Source organism: Simochromis diagramma, unplaced genomic scaffold (assembly GCF_900408965.1).
Source record: "Simochromis diagramma unplaced genomic scaffold, fSimDia1.1 OVJJ01000802.1, whole genome shotgun sequence".
Classification (NCBI taxonomy): Eukaryota; Metazoa; Chordata; class Actinopteri; order Cichliformes; family Cichlidae; genus Simochromis; species Simochromis diagramma.
In genome coordinates, this window is record NW_024387492.1 from 8,456,456 (window position 1) to 8,475,194 (window position 18,739).

Genomic DNA, 18,739 nt, shown 5'->3' on the forward strand with positions numbered 1-18,739 from the left:
AGAATAAACTTTTGGTAACTGGCAATAGCTGATAAACAGAGCGGATGGATGTGCCTCTCTCAGTGTTTCCATTTTCAGTCGATCATTGCTGTCACTTTGCAGTGTCGGAATGTGGAAATTTCAACATCGCTTGAAAAAACTACCAGCTAGCAAAGTCCCTCTCACTGGTAGGCCACGTTATTTTTAGCCAACTACAAGTTGAATCTGGTACATGGGGTTGTTAGTTTAGATACCGTCATTAAGAAGCAGTACAACTAATGTGTCTACGCGAGTTAATTTGCGATGTGCTCCGCTGGCACGGCCATTAATTTTTTAATACACCTTCTCAGATTAATTCACTGGGTGTCGTGCCATCAGTTAACCCTTCGCGTGCCAGCTGCGTGGCAGGAGTGCCCAGGATTGCCGACCCCTGGTCTAACCCATGCGAAATACAGGGCTGCAAATTCCCCTCTTGTCATCTAAAACGATTGCCTATTATTGTCACAAGGGGGCGCTTTGATGCAGTCTTGCTGCGTTACGACCTTGCGTCTTGTGCGCAGGAAGCATTGGCTGTCTCTTCCTATGAGAGCTTCGCAATAATGGCGGTCAAGTGTTTTTTCAACAAAGTATGCAGTGCTGCAAACTAGATAATGAGACCAAATTGGGTTTTTTTTTTTGTTTTTTTTTTTTACATATCAATGCTAATAAGCTACTCTTTTATTAGGCCCCGAACTCTGACCACAAAGGGAATAACGTGTGTCGAGTTACTTTGAGTATTGTCCCGGTGAGTCACTCGCTTTCGTTAGCTACCTGTTAAGTTTACACAATGTATTTTTCCCGCCGATTAAGCTCAGAAACATTTGAAAAAAACTAAACAAAACACCAATACAATCGGGAACTGTGAGAATGTATTGTGTTGTTTTACTTATCTTGTTGTTCCTTACAGTAAGTACAATAAGTGTTTAATGTTCTAAGCTACAGATGGTACTGCCGATGCTAGGTGTGATGCTATAGCTGCTATGTGCGGTTACTCAGGACTCAGGCAGGGGCGGCCCTCTGCTGCTACCGGTTGGTGTGAGAGAAGGAAAACGGGATAAAGACATGCTGTGGAAGAGAGACAGAGATTAATAACAGGTACGATTCAATGCAGAGAGGTCTATTAACTAGGGGTTTGCGATAGAAACGATATACGATAGAGATTTTGACTATACCGCTCTATCACGATAGCGGATGTTGATGATGTCATCAAGCTGCGCCTGTTTTGGTCGAAAGCATCGCAGTGGCTACAACCATTATCATCTGCAAATTATGCTCACAGTCATAGCAAAGAGATGAAGCACTTTTGAAATATGGGGAAAGCCAAAAACTGCGCTTCCTCCACTTCCGTAACATTGATACATTAATGTTGAATTCTCTCGCATCTGCTCTATTCCCATGTTGTTGCAGTATATTAATAACTAACCTCGTATTGTGGATGAATAATCTCAGTTGTTCTCCTGACTGAAGTTTGCCCCGTGTATAGCATCCTGCTATGCGATTGCATTTGTCCCTGACCACCAGAATCCCTCACGTTAACCTTTATCAAGTGGGGAAAAAAAGTTGGCGTTCATCCTCCAGCTTCACTGTGCTAATGTTATGCTAACATAGCTGTGTCGCTAGCAATCGCGTAGCACAACATTATATTCCAGGTAGTCCAACTTCAGTAACCATACAAACGCCACTGGTGTTTAGTTTTCTGTCTTCATTTATGTCGGAAGTGGTAGCAGAGCTGTACGTTTTAGTTAGTTTCAAAAATCTCTCAGTCAGAACATGGTATGTCATGTTTAGGTGGAAAGTAGCGAGCTAACTTCCTGCTAACTTCTAACTCCGTTAAATTTAATAACTTCTGTTTTCATGGATGCCTGGATGTTAAACTTAATTGTTACACCTGGTAAAGCAGCAACGATGATGATTTTATTAAAGATTAAAGAATTTAGACCGTTTTTAACTCTGTGTTCGTTTGACTTTGGGACCTGAAATGGACGGAGTTTTGGACCCAGAGTATTCCGCGAAGCTCCTACTACGGCAGCCGTAATTCTCTGACAATCCATCAAGCAGTGTGGCTTACCAAAGTTGTACTAAAACATTTTTTAACAGATTTCTGCACGCCCAAATCGGTTCGAGGTCAGTAAGCACAACCAGAATTCATACATAAGGCGCACTCTCGATTTTTGAGAAAATTTAAGGATTTTAAGTGTGCTTTATAGCGTGGAAAATACGTTATACAGAAGAAAAGAATATATCACGATATATATCGTTACCACGCATGCTTCAAATTATATCACATTAACACATAGTGAGTGAGAAAGGTGACTAGAAAGGAAAAACTCAATGCATCATGGGAATCCCCAGCAGCCTATGTCTATTGCAGCATAACCAAGGGAGGATTCAGGGTCACCTGGTCCAGCCCTGACTATATGCTTTAGCAAAAAGGAAAGTTTTAAGCCTAATCTTAAAAGTAGAGATAGTGTCTGTCTCCCGAATCCAAACTGGAAGCTGGTTCCACAGAAGAGGGGCCTGAAAACTGAAGGCTCTGCCTCCCATTCTACTTTTAAATACTCTTAAGAACAACAAGTAGGCCTGGAGTGCGAGAGCAAAGTGCTCTAATAGGGTGATATGGCACTACAAGGTCATTAAGATAAGATAAGGGCTGATTATTTAAGACCTTGAATGTGAGGAGCAGGATTTTGAATTCAATTCTAGATTTAACAGGGAGCCAATGCAGGGAAGCCAATACAGGAGAAATCTGCTCTCTCTTTCTAGTCCCTGTCAGGACTCTTGCTGCAGCATTTTGGATAACTGAAGGCTTTTCAGGGAGTTTCTAGGACTTCCTGATAGTAATGAATTACAGTAGTCCAGCCTAGAAGTAATAAATGCATGAACTAGTTCAGCGTCAATCTGAGACAGGATATTTCTAATTTTAGAGATGTTGCCCAAATGGAAGAAAGCAGTCCTACATATTTGTTTAATATGTGCGTTGACGGACATGTCTTTCTCAGAGAGGGGCAGCCATCTGCTGTGAGCGGTTGTGGTTGAGGGGAAGAATTCTTTGAATTTGATATTTCGGTGTGTTTTGATTAGCTGTAACCTCCCCTGTGTTTCTATGACTAGTTGAATGTTAGTCTCTTGTCTCTGTGTGTAATTAGTTCAGTTTCTGTTTTCAGTTTTTTGTCTCTTGTACTTTGCCTTTAGTTTTATTTTCAATTGCTCTATTATTTAGATTGAGCTCAGCTGTGTCTTCTTGCACTTATTCAATTTCAAGTCACTTTTATTAATGTAGCGCCAACATCACAACAACGTTTGCCTCCTATGCACTTTATATTGAAAGGTAAAGACCTGACAATAATGCAAAGGAAAGAAAGAAAAGCCCATGTCACAAACTGGAAATGAGAGTGCAGTTGGACCTAAGAGCAGACTCAATCACTTGAAATATTTACAAGATTTATTCATGAGAGGAATCAACTTAAACAGGAGCACGGTCATTAACAGAAACTCTGCACAGGTGCCGTGGGAAACCAGGGGGCAGAGAAACAGTCGGGCACGCGGAACACAGGAAGAGCACGGGCTGGAACTTCTGCAACAGAGGAGAGAGGCGTGACTGGACCGGGAAACGAGTGAGAGAAGGCAGAGTGAGAGAGACAAGGCCAACTTTTACAGACAGGTAAGAGAGCGCAGACGGTCATTAGCATCACAGTGGATTCTTTTGTAACACATTAGGTGATCAGTCAAACAGCTCTATTAAATTTATGGAATTCACATTGAGTATAGATGGATATTAAGAAATATGGCTGGGTATCGTCACTGATTTCTAGAATCGATTCGATTCCGATTCACAAGGTCCCGAATCGATTCGATCCACGATTTGATTTGTTTCGATTCGATTTGAATCAGGGAAATTTTGCCTCAGACAGTCAGAAATATTATAATTCTGATCACTTATCAGTACATATCTATATTTTTATATCTATAAAAAGAAAGCTGACGCTTGCGAGACTTGGTCTGGGTTTTTATAGCAGATGACATTAAAAATATTGTGCAGTCAAAAACGAAGTGAAGCAGAGCAAAGTTACAGAGGTTTGATTAGAGACACAGCTAAGCGTACGTGCCGGCGGGTGAGAAAGCCACATCTCAGTGATTCTGATCCGTCGGGTCCGCGTTTTGTGTTCAGGTCTTTGTGCAGAATCCGTGTACCTGCTCTCATTTACTGTTTTAGCTGTTTGGTGGTTGTAGAAATTTTGTGAGGTTTAACCTGAGATTCTGGCGTTTCGGGCAAAATAAATTTCTATTTAAAAATCGATTCAGGTTTTAATGAATCGATATCACGTTATCCAAGCCAGAATCTATTTTAATCGATAAATCGATCATCAAAACCCACCCCTATTAAGAAATATAACATTTTCACTACTGAATGGACATTAATGATTAAATTCAACCTTAACTATAGCAACAAGTCACATCTGTTGTCTAGAGGCACTTTACATTGGAAGGCAGAGACCCTATACTATTAGAAAATGAATCCCACCAATCAGAGAGCCCACTATGAGCAAACAATCAGCAACAGTGGGAAGAAAAAACTGTTGCAACCTCTGTTGGATCCAGGAAATCTGTTGAGGCGCATTAGAGGTTAGGGCAACAGATGCAAGTCTTCAGAGCAGTGACAGTGTGACTTTCGTTGTGCATACTTTAACCTGATTGAGTTTTCAGTTTTCTTACTTGTCAAAATGCATCATGAGTAAAAAACAATCCTTGACATGGTAATGAAAGAGTATTCTCAGCAAAGTTGAGTTAAACAAGTTTTAATGGAAGTTTAAGTTAAATCTTTTGATTTTTACTAATTTTGATTACATCAACGTATTTTATTACATTAACCTAATCAAATAAGGCCAATTTTGATGAAGCTCCTGACCCAGCCCAAGCTCTCTATGAAGACGAGGAAAAACTCCCCGGGGGGCCAGAATGATGGGAAGAAACCTCGGGAAAGCCAATTCAAAGAGAGATCCCCTTTCCTGGGATGGCTGGGGGGGTTACAGGAATTTCAGGATAGCAAAATTTAGAATCGGCCAAAAGAAACCAAAAAACAACCTTTTCCTGTTAAAAAAACCAAAAAAATGAAAGAAAGACAAAAAAAAGAAAGTTAGGTCACGTATCACACTTATATGATAATATATGAAATGTGTGTGTGTGTGTGTGTGTGTGTGTGAGAGATGGGTTTATCTGAGCCAGGGGTGACGCTGGAGGTCCCCCAGCGTTGGGCGCTTCTCCGGGACATCGGATAAACACGCATCCAGGAAATTCCGGCAGTCTGGAAAGAAAGAAAGGAGAGAAAAGATGAAGATGATAGTTCCAGTGATCCAAGCCATCAGTGAATCTTGAAGTGTGATGTTTTCTTACGTGGGGACAGATGCTCGTTGAATTTCAGTTCGTTTTCGATGAACGTCATGATATTAAAGTCCCCCACATGAAGCGCTTCGTACAGCACCACTCCCATCTGCCACACCGTGGTGGGTCCAGGCCTGTATTTTTTGCCCCAGTAACATTCGGGAGGGCTGTGGATAGGTGTACCTAATAAACAGACACAATTACAATTTCTTCTAAAACAAAAGGCACAAATTGCTACATCTGTGAAGAGCAGGAGCTGAATATGTTACCATAGAAGAAGCGGAACTGCGATTGCTCCGTAGCAAAGCAGCTCAGGCCAAAGTCAATGATACGAACTCGAGGCACATCTGAGCCGGTCTCAATCAGAATGTTGTCACTCTTGATGTCCCGGTGAAAGATGTGTTTCTCCTCCAGGTCCTTTGCTGCATCAACCAGTTGCTTCAGAATGACCTGGAAAAGATGAAAAAGACAGTAATGAGTCAACAGGTTGATGCTTCTCTGATACTCTGTGCTTTGAGTGCTGTACAGTCTAAGGCTCTTCCAGTCAACTTACCTTGGCCTTTCCTTCTGGTAAACATCCTCCATTTTCTCTTATGTATTCAAACAGGTCCACCGCGGGGACAGGTCTCTCCTGCACCAGGATCAGCTCTGTGCCAAAGTCAAACCAGTCCAACAGAGACACAGGAGCCGACGTTCCCACTGATCCATCTGCTTCAGCTGCAAGCTTCAGCAAAATGGCCACTTCCACTGAGACTTCCTTCCCGTTTTCATCCTGATATATTACAACAAAGTGGATGATGAGGAACAGATGTTTCACAGGTGAACGCTGCACTCAGTCCAGGAATGTAAAAACAGTTCAAGTGTTGCACACTTACCGTCACTTGGATGGGGATTCTGTTCTTGGGAACGTGTTTGATGGCTACCTAAAAGACACAGAGCATTGGTGAGCATTTCCTCAGTATGACATCATTAAAGGTGTAAAACGCCACCTTTAATGCTCAGCTGACGATATTATCCGTTATCTGCATTACTGCCTGTCTTACTCCCACCATCTGAACACTTACTGGGAAATGATCTGTTATCCTGTAGCCAGCAAACACTGCTCCACAGCCGCCATTTCCTAGATGGTGCTCCTGCACATATCTGGCTTGGTATTCCCCTGAAAAGACACAAATGTTGTTTTACTACAGCTCTGACACAAATTACTCTCTGCTGTACCCTAAATGTTCATTTTGCTCTTCACCTGAGTATAAAAGCCAAGCTGCTTGCTACTTACGTTGCTGGTCGGCTGCTGAATTTTGGACGACGTTTTTGGTTTTGTCCTTTTTCTTTTTCTTGGGTGACTCTTTGCTGTCTCCTGCAGACTTGTTTCTGCCATTTTTTGTGCACCCCTTTGTGTTTTGACTGCAGTCTGCAGATGTGGAAAACACCAAAAGCACATCAGCGTATTAGATCATACACACAAATATCTCCCAAACACTAATATCTTAAACCGAGCAACCAGCTGTGCACTTAATCTACCCCTCACTCAACTAATTAGCCTACCTTTACCAGTGTCCACGGAGGAAGACGCTTGCTCCCTGTCTTCACTCGTAGGCTCAGCAAGTTTAATCTTCTTCGGTGCACTGGTTGTGCCCGCTCCATCTTGCTGGGCCTTACGCTTCACTGCTTTGACCTGGTGTGTATCTGAGCTGGTGGAAGGAGCAGCCTGCTCAGTGACCCTCCCTCTTTTTACGGGGGTCTTCTTTTCAGGACTGGCCTTTCTTTTAGCCATCCTGCTCTTAGAGTCTATAAACAACAACAACAACACAGTAGTGAAAAAGAGAGCTCGACATCAGGACTGGAAGGATTTTGATGCCATTTTAGGAAGTATTGGTTAAATTATAATAACAAGTTTATCCTTTTGATAAAAAACAGAGCAACACCAGTCCATACTAGGTCTACTAAGACTTAGATCTTCATGACACTTGTTGATCTGTTTTTACTGCTGAGTCCAAGAGTAAACTTGTCACATTATTTTACCAAAAGACAAAGTGCCCCATTAACCTTTCTTTGATTAGACGTGTTGTAATTATGTTGTTTTCAGTCAAACATACCCATATGGAAAAGAAATGGTACAAATTTATAAAAGACTTGCATAAGATGTGGCCTACTTCATACAATGAATCATATCAGGCTTATATGATTTACTCATGAAAGTGGCCACTTTCTCATTACTTTCATATATTGTTTTAGTAAGTATCCAAAACATACAAGTTTCACACAAGACAGATACAAACTTTATAAGATTTATATATATCTTTTCCATATGGGTAGGATTCAAATGTTTCATTTTATACACAGACTGTCAACATTTTTAGAAAAGTAGATTCTGTTATTTGAGGGATTTTTACCCAGATTTGATGTATTTGTTTACTTACTTTGTTCTCCTGGATCTTTCTTTTCTCCTGAATTTGTATTTTTTCTCGTTTCCTTTTTCATGTTAATTTTTGAGACCTTTTAAAAGGGAAAATGTCACCGTGATGAGGGAATACTTCTTCAAATGTGTGCGCTTGTCTTTCCTAAGCTGTTTAAGCGAGTTCCGTAAGTGAGCTTTCAAAATAAACTCAGGAGACTATGGCAACAGAACCTTGCCTTTCAGTGACATCACCGACTGCCAGTAAAAGTGTTCCTAAGTAGTTTAAAGAAAAACACTGTGGCAGACAAAGCCATAATAATTCATATAATTTAATGAGAAGTCGATATACCTACCTATAAATTTTGTTTTTTAAATTGTGCATTTATTTTTTATATAGTGTAACTACTCGACCTTATTTCTCTTTTTAAATCTAGACAAAACCACTTTTTTGAGGTTGTATCACCTTTCCATTTTCTATTAAAGTACATTAATTCATGTGTACTTTGTTTTCTAAAATAAAAACATCATAGTTACCCAAGACCCCGTTGTTGTGTGAATAGCTATGGGTTAACTAGCTATTGGTGTTAATTTACTGATTAACTTATAAAACACATGCTCAACTTACTGAAAAAGTCCCACAGTGGCTTCCATCCTTATGTTGGTTTGTCCAGTTTATGGCAGAACACATCAAACCTGGGGCCCATGTCAGCCCTACTTGCGGCCGTATATTTAAGTGAAGAAATATAAAGCAATTTGGCTCTTGAAGAGCCTTTTTTGTTAGGGGGGGGATTTATTTATTTTTGAGTCCAATGTTAAAATGCGTTCTTAAAAAAGTTTTAAAAAAAAAATTAATATGAAGGTCTAACCCAGGAGTCAGCAACCTTTCTGATGATAAGTGCCATCTAAAATTTCCTTAGAAGTCAACGTGCCATATGATTGCATTAGCAATAAATTAAATAACGCTCTATATCAACAGTTACACACTATATAGACCAACTTTATAGAATTATATTTGTTCTCAGATGTTGGCATAGAGCAGATCAGCTATTTTGAAACAAAAAATACACTTTTTTTTTTTTTTTTTATCAGTAACAAGAACTCCATAACAGCAAATGAATTGTACAACAGAAAATGTAAATGCTATTTTTGGTCTCCTCAAAACAATGATAAGAAAAATAAACTGGGCCAATATGGCATGTTTGTTAATACAGGGATGGACATAGGGCTGGGCGATATATCGAGTTTTTTAAAAATATCGATATATTTTTATATTAGATATAAGATGTGACCATATCCTTTATATCGATATATACGTTATAATTATAGTTGTGGAGCCAGAAGTTTGCCTCTCTTTCGTCCACTTTTGTCTCTACGCAACGTTACTCGGCCTCGCCTCTCCTTCACTGAACACAACTCCCCCTCCTCCCCCATAGCTTCACCTGCAGGCAGCGACAAGATGAACACGGCAAATCTCCGTTAACGAGTTACCGCGCATCGCTCCGTGCGTGGGGCTGGACGGCGTCAACGTGCTAACGAGCTAACCACGCTAACGCCATGCAGCCCAAAATCCTTTCATTTTCTCAAAAGTTGACAGCACGCCTTATGTATGAATTCTGGTTGTGCTTGATGACCGCGAACCGATTTTATGTGGAACACGGCGCTCAGCAATCTGTCAAAAAATGTTTTAGTACGACTTTGGTAAGCTATGGAGCTGCACCGCTTGATGGATTGTCGGAGCATTACGGCTACCGAGGAGCCTCGCGTAGTAATACGCACTGTGCTTCAACGTAATATTACCATATTGTGTGTGTATAAGGACCATAAATGGCACCTGAAGCGGATTTCAAACTCCAGGCTGTCAGTCACGCAGTAGAAGTTGGGAACAGAGCAGCTGTGAAATCTGCCCTTGTTATTATGCTCAGCGTCTTTTAGTTTACATTTTGACTGCACAATTGTGAGCTTTTTGTTATGGACAAAAACAACATACTTTTCTTTTATTTATGGAGCATTATTTTTAATAAATGCTCATAATTTATTTTTGAGTAGTTTTTTTCATGTACATCTATGCTTTATGTTAATAAAAGTGCCTGTGTGACATCTGGGACACAGCTTTGACTAAGAACTCTCTTTTTGTTCTTACTTTATGGCTTTAAAAAAATATCGAGATATATATCTTATATCGCCATCCAGCTAAAAAATATCGAGATATGAATTTTGGGTCATATCGCCCAGCCCTAGATGGACATGTTAATGTGACCTTTGGTCCCCCACTCAGAGACACAGGTCTACGAGTGTCCAGCATGCAGACGGCTACCTGAGGACACTCGTGTGAGAGAAAATCTGCTCACACAGATATGTAGAGCCAAATACTGTCAATAAGGCCTCTGCAATGTTCTGAAGACAGTTAAACTTGTCAGGTAGTGATGTCCAGCAGGTGAAAATGCAAGCCCCATGAACAGGCACACCTATGGATTCCAGCTGTGTTCGTAGTTCTGCAAACTTTGACCCCCACAGAGTCAACCTTTTCAGTTCAGTCAGCTGCATTTCAATGTCATCTGTGTCCAGCCAGATTCCATATCCAAATCCACTTGCTCATTAAAGCTTTCTGGTTTGATCATAAAAGAAAACATTGGTCCATACACCTAAAAGCCCCGATAACGCATTGTGAATTCTGCTCGAGTCTACGGATGTATCCGTGTATTTCCGCGGTGCTGATGCTGCGCTGAGCGGAGAGCTCCTGAAGCCTTTGAAGCAAGGCTGGACTGGGACAAAAAATCGGCCCGGGCATTTTGACTAGAGACCGGCCCACCAAGATTGAAAATATGACGTCATTCAGGGGTAAAACCGCAAAGGATTCTGGGAACTTGTGGCAAGAGGTACTAGCGCACGCAGGCTTTCAATTGAACTCAGTTACACAGCGATAAAAAGAAACACAAAAAATGGCAAGAAGCTGTTGTATTATTAACTGCAGCAGCCGGTCGCATGACAGCCACAGGAAGCCGATCGTTCTTTTTAAATCGGATTACGTCGTTGAAGAGAAATGTTTTAAGCCATGTTTCCGAAGTAAGAGCCGACGGATGGTCTGGATATACCAAATATAACGTCCCAGAACACTCCAGCTCACATGTTAGTCTGCTCCAAGCATTCCCACAAAGGTCAGAGTTTTGTAGTAGTTAATACGTCATTTTTCATAACATAATTGGTGATATAGGTTACAAGCAAGTCTGGCGCTGAACAGAAATTGGCGCGCTATGCTCCTTTGTTTATTGTGCATAAATAGTGAATTGTCCTGACACAATATTGCGTTTCGCTTCTGTTATTACCATGGTACATTGACAAAAACATATACTTTTATTCACAGGATAAAACAGTTGTTTTGTATCACTAATTGTCCAGTGCGATTACAGCATACAGTATTATTGTCACTGCTACATTTCTGTAATGAACCAGAAATTATTTCCACTACTAATTAATTACCGTTGAGCTCAAAGGTTATATTAATAAACGGTTAACGGATGTGTATTTATGACGACGATTTGTGAGACTGGTAAACTTACCTTTGTTCGTACGATGGTCTTTCGTTCTACACGGTGTGTTTCAAGGTCCTGTACCCATCCATCGGTAAACTGTACCTGGGCTTGTTGCAGTGACCTGAAGTTACTAAACTTCATGAGTGTATGCACTCACTCCAAGAACCGTATAATTATAAATATGAGCGTGGTGAAAGTTGGGCAGCACGCTAACGTCTTTTGTCCCTCTGTGTGCTCGTAAGGGTCTGACCCTTTCACTCCTTTGATTTTTTCCTCGTATCTTTTCTTTGTCTTTTCGTCGAGTCTGTCTTTGTACGGACCGGCATTGTTCTCCTTTTGTTTTGTACATTCCTTTTTTGTGCGGCAAAGAAAAAACAAGAAGGTATTGGAACTGGAGAATGAACGTTGTGCGGTGCTGCAAATGCTTGCATTTGATGCGGTACTTGGATTGTTTTGCCACGAGTTCCCGGCATGCAATGCGCGAAAATCACGTGATTGCTAAACAAGGGGGCGGGTGCATCCGGCCTCCTCGGCTGTAATTGGTCCAGCCCAGAGTCGATCATGACCAATTGGCCAATCCAATACCTTTCATTATATATACCCTTCCTAAAAAAAAAAAAAAAAAAAAAAAAAAAATCCATCGGCCCATAAAAACAAAAAATCGCCAGCGGCCCACCGGGCAAATGCCCGGTATGCCCGATGGCCAGTCCAGCTATGGGCATTGTTCTCCTTTTGTTTTGTACATTCCTTTTTTGTGCGGCAAAGAAAAAACAAGAAGGTATTGGAACCGGAGAATGAACGTTTTGCGGTGCTGCAAATGCTTGCATTTGATGCGGTACTTGGATTGTTTTGCCACGAGTTCCCGGCATGCAATGCGCGAAAATCACGTGATTGCTAAACAAGGGGGCGGGTGCATCCGGCCTCCTCGGCTGTAATTGGTCCAGCCCAGAGTCGATCATGACCAATTGGCCAATCCAATACCTTTCATTATATATACCCTTCCTAAAAAAAAAAAAAAAAAAAAAAAAAATCCATCGGCCCATAAAAACAAAAAATCGCCAGCGGCCCACCGGGCAAATGCCCGGTATGCCCGATGGCCAGTCCAGCTATGCTTGCAGCACTCTTTTCCGTCTAGCTAATTGAAATAAGAATATAGCTTGTACTCTCTTAAGTCATTCCAGGTGCACGTGCCATCTGTGTGCAAGAGTTCCTTGCTCTACAAAGCAACACTCACAAGTGCAGTTATGTGGAGTGCAGTTTGTTTGCTTTTTCCCCCCTCTATCTTTGCACAGACACGAGGGCTTCTGTGGTGTAGTGGTTAACACATTCATCTTGCTTGCAAAAGATCTCAGATACTACCCCACTCAAGCTAACTACTACTAGTGCTGGTTACACTCTGATAGATAAAACAGCAAGCTAGCTGCTATAAAAATAGGCATATAAAATCTTAACAACTTTTTTTAAATTCTTCTGTGTTTGGGTGTTTTCACATTCTGGTCTGGAATATGAATATGGACCAGCACAAGTAGTCTGGTTACTGCGTAGGACTGTTATGAAAATGCATGTCTTACCACATCCTTAGTGAGACAGGCAAGTGTGCAGACAAGTGTGTAGCATGTCGCTAACAAGCTGGCACAGCTTCTGCCTATCCAGGACACTGCTGAGTCATTTAGTTAGTCTAGCAAATTTGACTGTGTCACTGAACCTAAAAGAGGGATTTCATTTTTTGATTGATTAATAAATGATTAATAAAGGATATTGCTTACCCGGTGGTTTACCAGTGTGCCAAATTTATTAAATAGCTAGCTGCTAGGGAGTTAAATATCTATTTAAGATTTTTCTCAGGAAAACTCCCCCTGTTTTAAAAACTCCAGTGGCATGGTAAAGTTGGTCTGTGGACGCATCATATACAACTAAGCTAAAATTAAACAAGCTAAAACAAAGTCTCATCCTTTGGGGCTGAAAAATGAAGCTAATCTGGATCAGCCAAGAAGGTAACACCTTCAACCTCTGGGTAACCACAGTCAATCGCAAACTGAAAGGTTAGTGTTTTATCACAATTAATCGCTGAGTATCACAAACAGCTTTTATGTAATTGACAACTTGACTCCATTCAAATGCAATCTGATGGCAGACTGATTGCACATTGATGGTCACTGTTGTATGGGGCGCTGTTTGCAAACTGAAACTGAAGCTGAAATTAACAGCAACATTTTTCCACATTTAACTCAAAACCTTACAAAACCATATTTTTCAAGTCACTTTTTACAAAATTTACTAAAATATTTAGCTTTTTATATTTAAAACACAATTTTGTGTTAAATCTAAATGTTATGGGAAACTAAATATTTAGCTAACATGCACATTTATTGTATATGTTGGAAATACCAAAATAAAAGCTTTACAAAAACCTCCAGGGCTAAAGTGTGCCGGTAGTGGTCAGGTTGTGTGCCTGCTCTTCCCTGTTGGTCACTTCTCAACACCATGAGCTGCTTCACTTCTTGCATACCAGCATGTCCAGCAATTTAACTGCACATATGCTGCGGCGATTGTGAAGTGGAGACTGCAGCTGCTGAGGGTGAACTACTGCTGAACCTTTGGATGGCCAACAAAACAGATCTTCCAATGTTTTCAGCTAAATTGTGGAAAAATGTTGCTGTTAATTTCAGCATGTTTCAATTTACAAACAGCACCCCATACTGTTGGGTATGAAGTGCAACTATAATCACATTTTTATTTTTCAATAATGTGTGTACAGTTAAAATGATGTCACTACTCGGGTTGCAAAGGTTCTTCAGTTTATGGGGATAGAAAGAAAAAAAAAACATCAAACGTGCATTTTCTTCTTGCGGGCTTGTTCAACAATCAGAAAATTTCAATTCATGTGTGGAGATGAGAACAATTGCTTAGGGGCCTAATGTTTTTATTTCTATTCAATAAAAGGACAAGAAAGGACAAGAGTATGATGTTAAACTGCATCAAGGACAGACAGCATGCTAACGCAAAGCTAGCAAGGAACCTAGAGTGAAGTTAGAAGCTCAGTGTATGCTGACCCCAGCCCAGCAACCAGAGCCTCAACTTCAACAGCTAATAAAGGTGTTGATGAGCAGTCAGGCTTGCAGCCTCAATTTTTAACTGTACATGTCACTACTGTAAAATCACTGTGGCGATCAACTTGATGTGTCTTTGGGGGGAGTTTTCAGCTTTGCTTTGTGTTGTCGACTCTATGTTAAAATTAGTGCTGTCAGCGTTAATCTCGTTAAAATGACGTTAACGCCATAACCGCGGTAGCGCGTTGACACCGTGTAGCCCCACGCACAGGGCAATCCGCGCTAACTCGCTAACGGAGATTTGCGGGGTTAATACGGTTATGGGCGTTAACGTCATTTTAACGAGATCAACGCTGACAGCACTAGTTAAAACTTAAAAACCCTCAAAGAAAGATTGTGCGTGCCCTCATTAGCATAGGGATTTGTGACCGCATGTTAGCTTAAGCTTTATTGTTCTTAATTGATAATTATGTGATAGTTAATTTAAGGTCATGTTACAGAATAACATGAAAGTAATCTAAGGAGTAATGTAACAAATTCGCTCTCCGAGCAATACTGCTTTTGGCAGACTGTTTCAGTCTTACTGACTTTTTCGCAATCTTGATGCACCAGAGATGCTTTGAAGGCGACAATTGTCTGCAAGGTCCCCTTTTCAAACCTTTTCAAAGATCGCACACTCACTGAATACATCGAGAAAAATGTTTCGTTGTGCTGTGGTCTCTAGCTGTCATTTTCCCTAGCATGACTGTAGCATTATAGCTGAAATTAAAAAACGTTTAACCTGGTACGAGACACTGTTCCAACGTGGGTGTGTATCAGAGAACATGGAGGTTTTTATTATACGTCACCCATTCAAGTTCTGTTAAGGCTTAAAGTTTCTGTTATTAGAGGTGTGGCCAATTGTGCTGACTAAGTAGCTAGCTATTTGCTAGGCTTCACCTGAGCTTATTTGACTTACTGTGTTTCAACAATTCATTTGTGTTGTTTGGGCCTTTTGGCTGTACCAAACAGCAGAAATAATGCCAACAGTAAGAAGCGTGCGATGTCACCACACCAGTCAAAAAAATTAGTCTAGTCCAGCAACCAACAAGAATTTTTTTGTCCATTTAGTAAGCAGGGATGAGAATAGAGATCTTTTACATTATATGTCAATGTGCCCACTAAATAACTCTTTCTTAAAATATGTAGCAAAGCATAGTCTTATATAAACGAGCTCATTTAAATCATAGTTATGTGTTTAAACATGCTCCAGATTACAGATGGAAGCTGTCTGCGATAAGGGCAGTCCCAGTTTGTTTACAGAGGAGGAAATGTGATCAACTGTTTTCCAAAATGAGTTTCACTGAAAGCAGAATCTGTTTTCAATTCGAAATGTCATCAGCATTTAATTCTAATCCTATCGAATAAAAATATTTGTTACTGTCTGGCAAGAATGTTGCAGGAGTGTTTGATTTGCTGAGATGAACTGAATGCTCAAATCTTCTGGAAAAGCAAAGACCTTTTTGAGGAAGCACCTGCCCGCTGGCACAGGATAATTTCCACAGTAAACACTGGAAGAGTGAGGAACGTCATCCGGAGCACAATAATAAGGGGTTTTCCCGCAGCCATGTTTACCTCAGAGCAACTTGCCCCTGGAACAGCTGCACAGATTTGCTCCCAAGTACATTAATGCAAAATCCTACTGCATGTGTTTTTTGAAAGTTTCATAAGCAGCCTTTAATTAAGGGCAGTGCAGCTACTGGTAACTTAGAATCTTATAGTCATGCATTATTTTCACCTTAAATATGCAAAGGAAGAAATAACTGCTAGATAAACATGCTGAATTCAGCAAATTATAGCTGCTATCTTATATACAGTATACTGTCTGATTAAAAGTGCTATTACAGTGAATTTGACAAATGAAGCTACAATACAGCTGAACCAGTGGTGTGTTATGTCTGCAGTATAAAGAGCATAATATGGGAAAATAGTACAAGGAAAACTGAAGCTCAACTAAAACTCATGAACATCCTGGAGGTACAGCAAAAGGTTTTCAATACATCGGGGGAGCTCAATTGTTCCTTGTTTATTGACAATCACTTTGTCTTTTTATGGCAAATGTAGCAGCAAGACCTTCTCTCAGTCGATGTGTGACAGAGGATAAAAAAGGTTCCCACACTGAGAGGAAGTCAAAGAGGGGCCACTTCTGATGCGGAGGGGGATCAAAATTGAGGAAAGTGCGTGCGTGTGAATGTGCGTGATCTAGGTATTACTCATCTTGTGGGGACCACAATCAAAAAGGGACAAAAAGTATGCGTGTGAGTGGATGTGCGTCTGTCTGTGGATCTAAATAAATAAAACCTATGGTAAGATTTGAAACAACACTAGCTTGCTGCACAGAAATCACTGTAGAGCTTTTCTGAAAACACCCCCACCCCCACTAACACACAATTATAAAACACGCACATTTGCAGTCACACGCAGTGCACACTCACATTAATAATGGGAGTTGAAAGTATCTATTGGCAGCATGTATACTTTTGGCACAGAGGTGGTCAGAAGTGCATTTACTAAAGGAGACCCACGCTCCCTTTCTTTCCCACTGTTGTTCAGGTTATCCTGTGGGGCCACTTATGACCCTTCTGCAGGCAGGATGCAATGTCTGGGGACCCCAACAGAGCTGTACACGAGCATCCGCCAAGCCCTGGGAAGAAAACAAGGGCTGATGGAAAACTAGAAGAAAAGAGTATAAAGAGAAACGGCAGTTAGTAACCAGGACGCACTCAATAACACTCACCATGCACCTGCAGCCTGTGTGTGTGTGTTGCTTTGTGTAAATGTGTGTACATGTGTGTACAGTGAAGCAAGGTTGTTCCTTTAGTGAACTACAGCATAGCACAATCCCCACACACAGCACAGGTGGTCCAAACAAAAACCTGTGAAGTGTTGCCCAGAGAGTAATATCCCCACGTTGTGTGTTGTATAAACCCCCCCATAGGAAACAAACACTTCCGGTGTTGCAAGATTTATTGTTCGGTGCACTTACAGGTTACAGTATACTGTGACTGATATCTTCCTTATACGGTTCTTTGATTTATTCTCAATATTTAATAGCAATTTAGCATGCACGGGAGACATGAAAGGGTCATAATTACTGCTAGATAACTCAAGGACATATTGTTTTGTGTTTATTGTCTCACTCTGAAGAAGAGGGGTGAATTCCCTTGGCAGTGCATTGTGTGGTGAAAAAAGGAAAGACCTGGTTAACTGTTTTGTATGGTGTGAAAAACCAAAGCATTGTTGTACTTTGATAGACTGACCGCACACCATCTTGCTAAATTTTTGCCCCAGATAAGTCACGTTTGCATTCGATTTCACATCTGCACACCTGCACCACATACAACACACAGAGGAATCCACAACGGTTCAACACTATGCTTCTATAGGTGATGTCATTGTAAAGGTCATATATACATAGAAACGCCAAGAATTAGTCACAAATGATTCCCCAACTTTGAACTGACCTACTGTAAGGACAATCTGGGATTAGAATAAGTCTGGTTACACCCTCTAGTGTCAACAATGGGGAACATCGGGAAGCAATAAATAAACAGACATTATATGTATTTCAGAACTGCTTATTAATTCCTTGTATGCCCTTCTATTTGCAGGCAACATTAAAACAAAACCAAAGAAAATATATACTGCCAAACCTAAGTCTCCTTTTGACTAGTGCTATAAACAACAATAGTATCAGAACCATTAAAAGTAAGCTAACTAACATAAGATTAAATTATGGCCACATTTTTGCCCAGTAACCATTTTATATACCAGCAGAAAGATGTCCTATCGATGCTCGACTCACTATCCTAAAGTGTATCTTTATTAAGTATTTGGTGGTATTGCATTGAGAAGTCATTATAAGCAACGCACAGTCGTGTGAAAAAGAACATTGTCATAACACTCATTTCATACGTTACAATATTTATGTGAAAAACACTAGTTAACACTAGTTTCTTAAGATATTTGTGTATGCACAGCTCTCTTAATATCCTGTAACAGCATTTGAGGTCTGGACTTTGACTGGGTCACTAAAACATCTTGATTTTTCTCAGACATACTCTTGTAGGTTTGCTGCTGTGCATTGTCCAGCTATTATTGTACAAGATCCAGTTTCAGCCAAACTTTAGCTGTTGGACAGATGACCTCACATTTGACTCTAAAATACTTTGGTTTAACGCTGAGTTCATGGTGGAGTCGATACCTGCAAGGTACCCTGTGGCTGCAAGACAAGCCCAAATTATCAACCAGTCAACCGCCATACTAGACAGTGGTATGAGGCGTTTGTGATAACATGCTGTGTTTGGTTTTGGTTTGTTTGGCAA

The 18,739-nt window shown here is 40.6% G+C and overlaps 2 protein-coding genes and 1 long non-coding RNA gene across 4 annotated transcripts in view; 1 reads left to right on the top strand and 2 right to left on the bottom strand.

The window, feature by feature from the left end:
- The first annotated feature begins 762 nt into the window (after positions 1 to 762).
- LOC120725314 lies at positions 763 to 6,112 on the top strand. Its single transcript, XR_005694093.1, has 3 exons — positions 763 to 1,113; positions 3,521 to 3,679; positions 6,005 to 6,112. It is a non-coding gene; the product is annotated as an uncharacterized LOC120725314 (long non-coding RNA).
- LOC120725312 (serine/threonine-protein kinase pim-2-like) lies at positions 4,465 to 11,393 on the bottom strand. 2 transcript variants are annotated; one of them, XM_040018124.1, is made up of 9 exons: positions 11,353 to 11,393; positions 6,943 to 7,185; positions 6,674 to 6,808; positions 6,462 to 6,556; positions 6,273 to 6,320; positions 5,951 to 6,169; positions 5,667 to 5,847; positions 5,410 to 5,580; positions 4,465 to 5,320 (listed from the first exon to the last, which is right to left on the bottom strand). In XM_040018124.1, exons 2-9 carry the CDS (start codon positions 7,169 to 7,171, stop codon positions 5,229 to 5,231), a joined length of 1,170 nt encoding a protein of 389 aa, XP_039874058.1. In that variant the 5' UTR covers positions 7,172 to 7,185; positions 11,353 to 11,393; the 3' UTR covers positions 4,465 to 5,228. The 2 variants fall into 2 exon arrangements, with proteins under 2 accessions (XP_039874058.1, XP_039874057.1); XM_040018123.1 differs by lacking the exon at positions 11,353 to 11,393 and adding an exon at positions 7,818 to 8,081.
- A 4,140-nt stretch (positions 11,394 to 15,533) lies between these two features.
- The window catches only part of si:dkey-71h2.2 (low density lipoprotein receptor adapter protein 1), a 103,345-nt gene continuing 100,139 nt past the window's right edge, over positions 15,534 to 18,739 (bottom strand). The window contains exon 9 of the mRNA XM_040018191.1: positions 15,534 to 17,087. Within this exon, the coding sequence (XP_039874125.1) occupies positions 16,964 to 17,087 (124 nt within the window). The 3' untranslated portion in view covers positions 15,534 to 16,963. The remainder of the gene's footprint in view (positions 17,088 to 18,739) is intronic.

What these genes read in the sequence shown, in the direction of transcription:
- LOC120725312 (XM_040018123.1), bottom strand. Translation starts at nt 7,878, where the DNA reads ATGAAAAAGGAAACGAGAAAAAATACAAATTCAGGAGAAAAGAAAGAT. An exon ending in CTCCGTGGACACTGGTAAAG is followed by an intron (nt 6,809 to 6,942) that starts GTAGGCTAATTA and finishes CCACATCTGCAG; the next exon opens with ACTGCAGTCAAAACACAAAG. An exon ending in GGATAACAGATCATTTCCCA is followed by an intron (nt 6,321 to 6,461) that starts GTAAGTGTTCAG and finishes TGTGTCTTTTAG; the next exon opens with GTAGCCATCAAACACGTTCC.